The sequence below is a fragment of the Salmo salar genome, chromosome 10, assembly GCF_965601325.2.
Source record: "Salmo salar chromosome 10, fSalSal1, whole genome shotgun sequence".
Taxonomy (NCBI): Eukaryota; Metazoa; Chordata; class Actinopteri; order Salmoniformes; family Salmonidae; genus Salmo; species Salmo salar.
The window spans coordinates 94,096,225-94,109,511 of NC_138300.1; the positions used below are offsets into that span (position 1 = coordinate 94,096,225).

The window sequence follows — 13,287 nt, forward strand, 5'->3', positions numbered from 1 at the left end:
AAGCCTTTCTAGGCCATACTATAATGAAGGCTGGTTCAACAGCAATGCCTGACTTTTTTATCCTGGTGATTTTATGATATCATTACATTTTACATGTATTTATTGTTGTTGTTTAAAAAAAATATTGCTTGTTTTTATTACAAACAATATTATTCAAATTACTTACCTTCCTGGTTCTATGGTTAAAACGTCTGGAGTGCATGCTATGCAACTTTTGGAGATGTGTGAACGCGATCTGATCTGTAAAATGGTTCCGATTATATTCATAAACCAGGTCTAGGTGGGAGCAGTATAACAGTTAGGGTACATTCTCCCTTTCGCATTACAGTACATTGGATCTTTCTCCAGCTACTGTGAAAAGTTTGGATGTGCATATAACCCTCCATATTCTGCATTGTTTTAAGATTATATGCCCACGTGGAGAAATTATTGTAGTTGTAGTTGATTCCAAGCCAATACATAAAAGACCGTAAATGCACAACTTGAACCAACCACATATTTTACCATGGAGCTTGTTCTGATTGGCCAGTGAGGGGCTAAGCCTCCACACACCCACAACTTGTTTATTCATCAATACACAGCCCTTTTGCACCAGCGCCAGCAAGTGCCCCGATAATTGTGATAGTGAAAATAGCTAAAATATTTCTGACTCACCCCTGAACCTAATACCCTACCACCTGCACTTACCTTTGTGTTAAGTTTGTTAATATAGAGCCCCGAGTCTACTGGGCGCAATTGTGTAGGATAGACTATTGCGCAACACCCAACGCTATTCATATTAATTGTTCTGGATATAATGATAATAAATTACATAACTTATTCACAATATGGTCTGGTAATGAAATAACATGACAAATACATTTTGTTTTCCATGTCAGACCTGCAATTTTACAAGGGGCTTGAAGTAGCCTACTTGAACTTTAATTTGGAGCGCAGAAATTCAAGTATTGAAATATACCTACCTTGAAAATCGGACATTTCCTCAATTTGGTGCTTCAAAAGCAATTGTAATTATTGTAGCCAAATTATAAGTTACCTGCTCCCTTATAATTTTTTTATTTATTTTTTTATTTCACCTTTATTTAACCAGTTAGGCAAGTTGAGAACAAGTTCTCATTTACAATTGCGACCTGGCCAAGATAAAGCAAAGCAGTTCGACAACATACAAAAACAGAGTTACACATGGAGTAAAACAACATTCAATCAATGATACAGTAGACAAAAATAAGACTATATACAATGTGAGCAAATGATGTGAGATAAGGGAGGTAAAGGCAAAAAAGGCCATGGTGGCAAAGTAAATAAAGTATAGCATGTAAAACACTGGAATGGTAGATTTATAATTTGAAGAAAGTTCAAAGTTAAAATATAAATAATATGGTGCAAAGGAGCAAAATAATAAATAAAATAAATAAATACAGTAGGGGTAGTAGTTTGGGCTAAATTATAGATGGGCTATGTACAGGTGCAGTGATCTGGGAGCTGCTCTGATAGCTGGTGCTTAAAGCTAGTGAGGGAGATAAGTGTTTCCAGTTTCAGAGATTTTTGTAGTTCGTTCCAGTCATTGGCAGCAGAGAACTGGAAGGAGAGACGACCAAAGGAGGAGTTGGCTTTAGGGGTGACCAGAGAGATATACCTGCTGGAGCGCGTGCTACAGGTGGGTGCTGCTATGGTGACCAGTGAGCGGAGATAAGGGGGGACTTTACCTAGCAGGGTCTTGTAGATGACCTGGAGCCAATGTGTTTGGCGACGATTATGAAGCGAAGGCCAGCCAACGAGAGCGTACAGGTCGCAGTGGTGGGTAGTATATGGGGCTTTGGTGACAAAACGGATGGCACTGTGATAGACTGCATCCAGCTTGTTGAGTAGGGTATTGGAGGCTATTTTGTAGATGACATCGCCGAAGTCGAGGATTGGTAGGATGGTCAGTTTTACGAGGGTATGTTTGGCAGCATGAGTGAAGGATGCTTTGTTGCGAAATAGGAAGCCAATTCTAGATTGAACTTTGGATTGGAGATGATTGATGTGAGTCTGGAAGGAGAGTTTACAGTCTAACCAGACACCTAGGTATTTGTAGTTGTCCACAAATTCTAAGTCAGAACCGTCCAGAGAAGTGATGCTGGACAGGCGGGCAGGTGCAGGCAGTGATTGGTTGAAGAGCATGCATTTAGTTTTACTTGTATTTAGGAGCAGTTGGAGACCACGGAAGGAGAGTTGTATGGCATTGAAGCTCGTCTGGAGGGTAATAATCAGTAGCGGTGCGTGGGTAAAATCACTGGGGATACCAAGCCAGGAAAAAAATAGCCATGTTACAACCTGTGTTGTGATAATTATGTTGTTTGCTCTATAATCTGTTAGTTCATATGCCTTGCCACCATGACATACAGTGCATTCAGAAAGTATTCAGACCTCTTGACTTTTTCCACATTATGTTACGTCACAGCCTTATTCTAAAATGGGTTAAATAGTTTTTCCCCTCATCAATCTACACGCAATATCCCACAATAACAAAGCAAAAACACGTTTTTAGAAATTTTTGCAAATATATTAAAAATAAGAAACTGAAATATCACATTTACATAAGTATTCAGACCCTTTACTCAGTACTTTGTTGAAGCACCTTTGGCAGTGATTACAGCCTCAAGTCTTCTTTGGTATCCTTCCCCAGCTTGGCACACCTGTATTTGGGGAGTTTCTCTCATTCTTCTCGGCAGATCCTCTCAAGCTCTGTCAGGTTGGATGGGGAGCATCTCTGCACAGCTATTTTCAGGTCTCTCCAGAGATGTTCGATCGGGTTCAAGTCTGGCCTCAAGAACATTCAGAGACTTGTCCCGAACCCACTCCTGTTCTCGTGTTGTCTTGGCTGTGTGTTTAGGGTCGTTGTCCTGTTGGAAGGTGAACCTTTGACCTAGTCTCAGGTTATGAGCGCTCTGGAGCAGGTTTTCATCAAGGATCTCTCTGTACTTTGCTCCATTCATCTTTCCCTCGATCCTGACTAGTCTCCCAGTCCCTTCCCCTGAAAAACATCCCCACAGCATGATGCTGCCACCACCATACTTCGCCGTAAGGATAGTGCCAGGTTTCCTCCAGACGTGAGGCTTGGCATGCAGGCCAAAGTGTTCAATCTTGATTTCATCAGACCAAGGTCCTTTAGCTGCCTTTTGGCAAACTCCAAGCAGGCTGTCATGTGTCTTTTGCTGAGGAGTGGCTTCTGTCTGGCCACTCTACCATAAAGGCCTGATTGGTGGAGTGCTGCAGAGATGGTTGTCCTTCTGGAAGGGTCTCCCATCTCCACATAGGAAATCTGGAACTCTGTCAGAGTGACCATCGGTTTCTTGATCACCTCCCTCACCATCGGGTTCTTGGTCACCTCCCTCACCATCGGATTCTTGGTCACCTCCCCCAATCGCTCAACTTCTTCCATTAATAGAGGCCACTGTGTCCTTGGGGACCTTCAATGCTGCAGAAATGTTTTGGTACCCTACCCCAGATCTGTGCCTCAACACAATCCTGTCTCGGTGCTCTATGGACAATTCCTTCAACCTCATTGTTTGGTTTTTGCTCTGACATGCACTGCCAACTGTGGGACCTTATATAGACAGGTGTGTGCCTTTCCAAATCATGTCCAATCAATTGAATTTACCACAGGTGGACTCCAATCAAGTTGTAGAAACATCTCAAGGATGATCAATGGAAACAAAGAGGAAAAACATTTATTTTATCAATTTTAGAATAAGGCTGTAATGTAACAAAATGTGGAAAAAGAACCCACTTAGGCCTAATCCTCTGTAGGCCTAAAGCCGAGAAAAATAAAAATCAGTGGCAGAATACATTCAACCACACCTTTTGTTTCATCACAAAACCGGAGAGCAACATCTGTCTGGTGAAGTCCACAAAGCATATTGCATGTAACAAACACTTACGTGACCTACAGAATGGTCAAGCAAGTTAATGTTTCCAAAATTTTCAAACTACTAACCAGCTATTGATTTAGAACCATGGAGAGTTAGGCTACCGCAATTTGCAAAGAAAACAGGAGCTGCCTCCAATATTCCAGCACCATTTAACTTTAACAGTTTACCATCATCAACTCACCTACGCTTAGCCTAATACAGTGACAACTAAAAGATACCAAAAACTATTTATGCCACTGAGGTGGCTGTCGATGGTCCTGATTTCTCTCTCTCTGTGTGTGTGTGTGTGTGTGTGTGTGTGTGTGTGTGTGTGTGTGTGTGTGTGTGTGTGTGTGTGTGTGAATACTATGTAAATGTGATTTATTTTTGGTTTTTAATTGTTAATAAATTAGTAAAAAATTCTAAACCTGTTTTTGCTTTGTTATTATGGGGTTTTGTGTGTAGATTGATGAAAAACAATGTAATCAGTGTTATAATAAGCCTGTAACCTAACAAAATGTGGAACAAGTCAAGGGGTCTAAATACTTTCCGAAGGCACTGCATCTCCATCCATGGCTAATGGAAAGGTACAATTTTAGCTAGCTAGCTAGCCACTGGAGGACAACAACACAACGAGATGCATCAATTCAAGTTTTTTCAGTCAGTGATGTTTGGTTTTTCATGTGATTTGTATTTGTATTTATTAGCGATCCCCATTAGTTCCTGCCAAGGCAGCAGATACTCTTCCTGGGTTACAGCAAAAGTTAAGGCAGTAATAAACATTATAATAAAATGTGTATACATTTAAATACATTTTACAACAGATTTCACAATACATTAAATGTGTGCCCGCCGGCCACTACTCTACTACAACACACAATCAAGGTGTACATGTGTGTATAGTGTGTATGTTATGTGTGTTTGTATGTATGTGTGTGTTTGTACCCATGTGTGTGACTCCACAGTCATCGCTGTTCCATAGTCCTCACTGTTTTTTAAATCTGATTTTACTGCTTGCGTGAATTACTTGATGTGGAATAGACTTCAATGTAGCCATGGCTCTATGTAGTACTGTGCGCCTCCCATAGTCTGTTCTGGACTTGTGGCATGTCTTGTGGGGTATGCATGGGTGTCCGTGCTGTGAGCTAGTAGTTTAAAACAGACAGCTAGTAGCATTCAACATGTCAATACTTCTTACAATAATAAGTAGTGATGAAGTCAATCTCTCTTCTACTTTGAGCAATGAGAGATTTGACATGCATATTCCAATTGGTGTGGAGCCAAATCCAAACTGTCTTCCCTTGACACTTTTTTTGGTGCACCAGGACCAATCACAGTTTCGCTCGCTCAGTTTAGCTCAACGCTGATTGGCTAATATTTTATACTTTTTACCAAGGGAGGCCAAATGCCCCCTTGCATTCAATGCTACAGGTGGCAACAATATCATACTCTTTTTGACCAGACAGCATCAGATAGATGGGCTACAAATACAGAGACAGATGGGCGCTGTTTCCCTCACTCGGATCCTTTATCTGGTGAAGTACATTCAGCCTCTTGCGAATTTAAGGAAAATGATCAAACACAGAGAGATAAAATATACATTATTTTATGTTTTTGCCTTTTTTTCTTGGTATTATTTTGGGGAAGCCTGGCTTCCCTAGGCATTCATGAATACACGCCCCTGCTTATAATTATCCGTAATTTCATTTTGTATACAATTTGGTGAGAGATGTGGCCGCTTTAGTTTGTTTCCAGCCCTTCAATTGAAGGGTGTTGCGCTACTCTGTTGCGGTAAAATCACATGCGGTTATTATGAGGACGACATCTTCAACTTGGCTTTCCATACAAATCCTTCCATTAAAAAAGGAACCTGGTTTTTGGTCACTTTCTCATGATAAAAACAGAGATGGTGAGATTAATGCTACCGCTATTCATGGCTTTATAGGCTTACTGTATGCCTGCGTCGGCCACATAGGCTACAGAAAAATTGACATGCATGCATCCAATCTATTTAGTCAGACAATGTCCACATTATTTACACAGATTTTAGAATGTAATAATAATTTGAATATCAATGCTTTGGCAAGCTCTGAAAAACAAATCTTGAAGTGGTAGTGCCCTACTTGCTTGTTTGGCCTCTATATTAGGCCCTATATGTACAATTATATAAATTATACAATTGCATTGAGGTCCTTGAAAATTACAAAAGTTCCTGAAAGTCCTTGAATTTGACTCATCAATATCTGTATGAACCCTGCTTAAAGAATGTATCATCCTAGGTCTTTGTTGTTGTATTGGTGGAGTTATGGGCCAATTTTCATATATTCACTTTTATTCCTCTAATTACACATGTTGAACTGCATGAAAATGCTTTTATTTTTGTTTCAAACCGTTTTGAAAAATATATCCCAATGTCACACATTGGCCCCATTATTTATAGAAAGATCCACCAATACTGCGTATTCCTCATCAGCATCTTCCATTACTTAAAGTCCATCTCTCTCTCCGTCTTTAGTTGACTATCTCTGATGTTTATTCAGGTGTTTAGAGTAGAAGTTCTGCTCCAGTGAGGCCAGCTATGGAATAATATATGGCTTTGTGGAAAACAGAAAAACACAAAAAGCTTTGGTACTATTGAAACTCTTAAAATTGTACATCTGTGCATCTGTGTTGGAAAGAGAGGCTTATGTAAGGGGTTAATAAATTGAGTGCTTTCTGTCCAATATTCAGGAGGAGACTTTAGGTACACACTCTCTCTAGTATAAAATAATAACTAGGTAGACCAGGGGGAGCAGAGCAGGGAACATACTGTATGTAGCTCATTATCTGGCTGGGTTACTACAGCAAGTAATTGCTTCAGAAACTCAGCATTAGTCACGTGTCATTTCCCTTTCCCATTCAGCGATGTCATTTCCTCTAATTAATGTTGGGCTGACGGGGACTCGGACGAAGGCACATGTTAAAGGGCTCTGGGTTATGTAGACTTAGACTTCTTTATGTTTCTTTTTAGTCCTCTGAACAGTGTTCTGTGAAGATGACTTACCGTTGCTCCCTCAGCCTTTTCAATCTCCTTAGATCTATGTCCCAGACACGAATTTGAATAATTGCTGCAATCCGAGCCACAGACTCAAGTGTATGTAAACAGACAAATTATATACACTGCTCAAAAAAATAAAGGGAACACTTAAACAACACATCCTAGATCTGAATGAAAGAAATAATCTTATTAAATACTTTTTTCTTTACATAGTTGAATGTGCTGACAACAAAATCACACAAAAATAATCAATGGAAATCCAATTTATCAACCCATGGAGGTCTGGATTTGGAGTCACACTCAAAATTAAAGTGGAAAACCACACTACAGGCTGATCTAACTTTGATGTAATGTCCTTAAAACAAGTCAAAATGAGGCTCAGTAGTGTGTGTGGCCTCCACGTGCCTGTATGACCTCCCTACAATGCCTGGGCATGCTCCTGATGAGGTGGCGGATGGTCTCCTGAGGGATCTCCTCCCAGACCTGGACTAAAGCATCCACCAACTCCTGGACAGTCTGTGGTGCAACGTAGCGTTGGTGGATGGAGCGAGACATGAGGTCCCAGATGTGCTCAATTGGATTCAGGTCTGGGGAACGGGCGGGCCAGTCCATAGCATCAATGCCTTCCTCTTGCAGGAACTGCTGACACACTCCAGCCACATGAGGTCTAGCATTGTCTTGCATTAGGAGGAACCCAGGGCCAACCGCACCAGCATATGGTCTCACAAGGGGTCTGAGGATCTCATCTCGGTACCTAATGGCAGTCAGGCTACCACTGGCGAGCACATGGAGGGCTGTGCGGCCCCCCAAGGAAATGCCACCCCACACCATGACTGACCCACCGCCAAACCAGTCATGCTGGAGGATGTTGCAGGCAGCAGAACGTTCTCCACGGCGTCTCCAGACTCTGTCACATCTGTCACGTGCTCAGTGTGAACCTGCTTTCATCTGTGAAGAGCACAGGGCGCCAGTGGCGAATTTGCCAATCTTGGTGTTCTCTGGCAAATGCCAAACGTTCTGCACGGTGTTGGGCTGTAAGCACAACCCTCACCTGTGGACGTCGGGCCCTCATACCACCCTCATGGAGTCTGTTTCTGACAGTTTGAGCAGACACATGCACATTTGTGGCCTGCTGGAGGTCATTTTGCAGGGCTCTGGCAGTGCTCCTCCTGCTCCTCCTTGCACAAAGGCGGAGGTAGCGGTCCTGCTGCTGGGTTGTTGCCCTCCTACGGCCTCCTCCACGTCTCCTGATGTACTGGCCTGTCTCCTGGTAGCGCCTCCATGCTCTGGACACTACGCTGACAGACATAGCAAACCTTCTTGCCACAGCTCGCATTGATGTGCCATCCTGGATGAGCTGCACTACCTGAGCCACTTGTATGGGTTGTAGACTCCGTCTCATGCTACCACTAGAGTGAAAGCACCGCCAGCATTCAAAAGTGACCAAAACATCAGCCAGGAAGCATAGGAACTGAGAAGTGGTCTATGGTCACCACCTGCAGAACCACTCCTTTATTGGGGGTGTCTTGCTTATTGCCTATAATTTCCACCTGTTGTCTATTCCATTTGCACAACAGCATGTGAAATTTATTGTCAATCAGTGTTGCTTCCTAAGTGGACAGTTTGATTTCACAGAAGTGTGATTGACTTGGAGTTACATTGTGTTGTTTAAGTGTTCCCTTTATTTTTTTGAGCAGTGTATATTTTTTCAATTGCATGTCCCCACACAATTCCTGTACAACCAACTATCTGTGAAAAGTATAGACATTACATTTCATAATGGAAAAGTTGTGCTGCTATATTTGCATCGCAAGCCAACCCAGTATCATGCTCCCATAGATGACCCCACCCACCAGGCAGGGTAGTGTCACAGGCACAGGTTCAGAGAATTGTAGTGTCAGTGGAGAGTCATTGTGTGTGAGCAGTGTCCTTTTTCCTCTCTCTCATTGAAAAGCATTTGGCTTCCCCAGTGCCCCCAGTGTTCTCCTCTCATCCAGTTGTGATGTCTTATATTGTTTTCTTGACCTAGAATTCTATTGACCCAGGGGCGATGTGTATTATGTCCACAATCTGTTGTACTCAGTCTGGTGGTTTCACTATAGGATTATTGTTTCTCATTTAAGTCAATTCAAACAGTGCCTTGTTTGTTTACATTGTTTGTTTAGTTTTGGGGTAAACAACAGGGTGTAGAATAATTTTAGGGTAATTGGTTGCCATGTTATCATTCAGACGCGTGTTTATTGCAGTAGGGATTATAATGCATTCTCACCATTTCCACTACTTTTACAGTTTACACATACATGCTTGTGCCCTCTACTGGACACTGGGTTACTATGACTGAGGGTCCATGTAACAGAGCTCTCATTGTATTACAGGGTGACAAAGGAGGAGAGAGGGTGCTGCAGAAGAAATGGACCACCTTCCTTAAAGCCCAGCTCCTGTGTTCACTGCCTGATGATGGCTTCCCCTTCAACATCATCCAGGACATGTTTGTGTTGACACCCAGCCCAGAAGACTGGAAGAACACTGTGTTCTACGGGGTCTTTACTTCACAGTGGTGAGGACATTATCACTTATACAGCATGCAAGAGTGTATAAGCCCATTGATTTGGATAATGAAAGCTTCTGTGTTTGAGTTGATATTTCACTCATCTCCACATTAAACATTTCTCCATACAACAACAACTCACTGTCAGTTTATAGCACATTATTATTGACCCAGTCATGGCCAAACAGCCACATTTCCATTCCTTCTGTTCGTCTATGGTGTATTTGAGACATTATTGATCAAGTACTGCATACATTGGCTTGCGAAAGTATTCACCCCACTTGGCATTTTTGTTGCCTTACAACCTGGAATTAAAATTGGAAAAAAGGGGGCTATCCCTAAGAAGATTTATTAAGTCATAGCACAGATTCTCAATTGGATGGAGGTCTGGGCATTGATTAGGCAATTCCAAGACATTTAAATGTTTCCCCTTAAACCACTCAAGTGTTGCTTTAGTAGTATGCTTAGGGTCATTGTCCTGCTGGAAAGTGAACCTCCGTCCCAGTTTCAAATCTCTCGAAGACTGAAACAGGTTTCTCTCAAGAATATCCCTGTATTTAGCGCCATCCATCATTCCTTCAATTCTGACCAGTTTCTCAGTCCCGCCGATGAAAAACATCCACACAGCATGATGCTGCCACCACCATGCTTCACTGGGATGATGTTCTCTGGGTGATGAGAGGTGTTGGGTTTGCGCCAGACATAACGTTTTCCTTGATGGCCAAAAAGCTACATTTTTGTCTCATCTGACCAGACTACCTTCTTCCCTATGTTTGGGGAGTCTCACACATGCCTTTTGACAAACACCAAATGTGTTTGCTTATTTTTTTCTTTAAGCAATGACTTTTTTCTGGCCAGTCTTCCATAAAGCCCAGCTCTTTGGAGTGTACGGCTTAAAGTGGTCCTATGGACAGATACGCCAATCTCCACTGTGGAGCTTTGCAGCTCCTTCAGGGTTATCATTGGTCTCTTTGTTACCTCTCTGATTAATGCCCTCCTTGCCTGGTCCTTGAGTTTTGGTGGGCGGCCCTCTCTTGGCAGATTTGTTGTGGTGCCATATTCTTTAAACAAATGTATAATGGATTTAATGGTGCTCCATGGGATGTTTAAAGTTTCTGATATTTTTTTATAACCCAACGCTGATCTGTACTTCTCCCCAACTTTGTCCCTGACCTGTTTGGAGAGCTCCTTGGTCTTCATGGTGCCACTTGCTTGTTGATGACCCTTGCTTAGTGGTGTTGCAGACTCTGGGGCCTTTCAGAACAGGTGTATATGTACTCAATTTAAATTACAAGTTGTAATGCAACAAAATAGGAACAACGCCAAAGGGGATGAATACATTTGCAAGGCACTGTATTAGTTCAGCACTACTGTCAGAGTAAATAATAGGATCATTTTAGGAAAGAGGAACATGCTGTAGCCTCACTGCTGTGTGGTGTTTTCCCAGGTATAAAGGGGCCTCTGGCAGCTCAGCAGTGTGTGCCTTCACCATGGACCAGGTGGAGAGGGCCTTCAGTGGCCGTTACCGTGAGGTCAACCGGGAGACCCAGCAGTGGTACACCTACAACCACCCTATCCTTGATCCACGGCCTGGAGCGGTGAGTTACCACTGCCCTCTGCTGGGCAGCTTACACAGTATAAGTCAGTGGTTCCCAACCTTTTTCGGTTACCGTACCACCAACTGAATTTTGCTCTGCCTGGAGTACCCCTGAAGTACCCCCTCATGTGTATTTTACCAGTAGGCCTATGATCTCATGAGTCTTCTCAAGTATCCCCTGTGGATAGGCCAAGTAAGTCCTAGTACCCCTGGTTGGGAACCACTGGTATAAGTAACCTGCAGTAGGCTATACTAAGCCCAACCACGTGTTTGCAGATTGGATGTGTTCTAGCCTGCCTCTCAGACACATCAGCAATCTGGACTGAACATCAGTGATTAACCAGCTATCTGTCTCTCTGCTGTCACAAGCAGCCTTCTTCCCAGAAGGCCTGATGTTCTGATGTTATCAAAGCTGCCACTGCTACGGCTGCTTTAATTTCCTGGCAGACTTATCACGGACACATCAAATCAAATCATCAACTGAAGGATACAAACACATATTTATGAGGATAGGCAGGGGGTAGTAGTAAGCTTGTGTAGTGTGTATTGTTGCCCAGTGTGTGCTTATGAGACTCCCTGTGTTCTCTCCACAGTGCATCACTAACGCAGCCCGGGAGCAGGGCATCTCCTCCTCTTTGCATATGCCTGACAAGGTACTGAACTTCGTCAAGGACCACTTCCTGATGGACAGTGTGATCCGCAGCCAGCCCCTCCTGCTGAAACGCAGCGTCCGCTACACCCAGATAGCTGTCCACCGGGTCCAGGCCATCCACAAACACTACAATGTGCTCTTCATTGGAACAGGTACTGTACTGTAAACCGCCTCAGCCGTCAGAACCTCTCCCCTTTCCTCTTCTGTATGAGAGGCAGAGCTATAGCAGACATTAACCATCCACTGCTCTATCATATGTCTCTGGCAGATGATGGAAGACTCCACAAAGCCATTAATGTCAACAACAAGATGCACATCATTGAAGAGATTATGCTTTTCACTGACCCCCAGCCTGTACAGCACATTGAACTGGACTCTGAAAAGGTACAGTACAGAGAAAGAAATCTGTTTATTTTTGGAGCATGTCCTCATAGTGGGAGTAATAATGAGCTCACTAAATGTCAGCACTGGCAGTTTAGGGGTCTCATGAGCTGTGAAGAGAGCCGGAGCCTAAAGGGTAGCTCAGCTCACGTTCATTGAGATAATTGCATGCAACTTCCTCTCAGGGGAATTGAAAAAAATGAGGTCCTGTGTTACTCTGTATTGTTACTCGGTTTGTTCCTTCAGCATTGGGTTCGTCAAGGGTACGGTGTTGACATTGTTTTAGAGAGAGGTAAATGTCTGCTAATATGAGACCCAGATACCTATTCCTCCCTGGCCCCTGACTGACGGTCTGGTGGTCTCTCCTCTACAGGGCCTGCTGTTTGTGTCCTCCTACTCTGGCCTGGTGGAGGTCCCGGTGGCTAACTGCTCCAACTACCAGAGCTGTGGAGAGTGTGTCCTGTCCAGGGACCCTTACTGTGCCTGGGAAGGGAGGCAGTGTCTGAATGTCAGGCTGGGTGGACTAGATAAGTATGTTTCCCCCAGACCACCAGCCACCATACATTACATTTATATGGTCCTCTCATGGACATGTAGGTGTTGCTCATCAAAGAGATACTAGCCTTGTATTAGCATGATACCAGATAATGGTATAAACTAGTTCGATGCTAAGCTCTCATAATGACTGATAACCTTTTGGGACATTAAAGCACACCAAAGAAAAAGTGACAATACAGGATAATGCTCAATGCTGTCTGCTTACAGTACGTGCTGTAGTCTGTAAAGACCTGCTATGTGTAGATTGTCAGTTAGACATTCTGAGCGGTTCTGAGACACCCATTTGTCTGATTTACCATTGTGTCTGTGTTCTCAGCCACTGGCAGCAGGACGTGGACGAGGCAGACACATCCGTTATCTGCAACAAGACACAGCCCAGCCCTCGCTTTGCTAAACCCCCACCCACACGTAAGTACTGTACCATTCCATCAGTTCCTGCTGGATTAAATCATCTCAGCTCTAAACTGTACCACTGTGCTCTACTCTGGAACTGCTGCATTTACAATTCGAAGAACATTTTATTCCAATGTTCCCTACCATGATTATCAATTCCAAGCTTATTTAATGTGTTCATTCTCATCGCAGTCCTACTCAGCTACCATACTGATATAATAATGCAGT

The 13,287-nt window shown here is 43.1% G+C and overlaps 1 protein-coding gene across 2 annotated transcripts in view; it reads left to right on the forward strand.

Annotated features, from left to right (window-relative positions):
* The window catches only part of LOC106561177 (semaphorin-4B), a 100,270-nt gene that overhangs the window by 80,635 nt on the left and 6,348 nt on the right, over nucleotides 1-13,287 (forward strand). For both annotated transcript variants that reach the window (XM_014124850.3, XM_014124849.3), the window contains exons 9-14: nucleotides 9,306-9,487; nucleotides 10,926-11,076; nucleotides 11,669-11,879; nucleotides 11,996-12,111; nucleotides 12,482-12,639; nucleotides 12,983-13,074. In XM_014124850.3, the coding sequence (XP_013980325.2) occupies nucleotides 9,306-9,487; nucleotides 10,926-11,076; nucleotides 11,669-11,879; nucleotides 11,996-12,111; nucleotides 12,482-12,639; nucleotides 12,983-13,074 (910 nt within the window). The remainder of the gene's footprint in view (nucleotides 1-9,305; nucleotides 9,488-10,925; nucleotides 11,077-11,668; nucleotides 11,880-11,995; nucleotides 12,112-12,481; nucleotides 12,640-12,982; nucleotides 13,075-13,287) is intronic.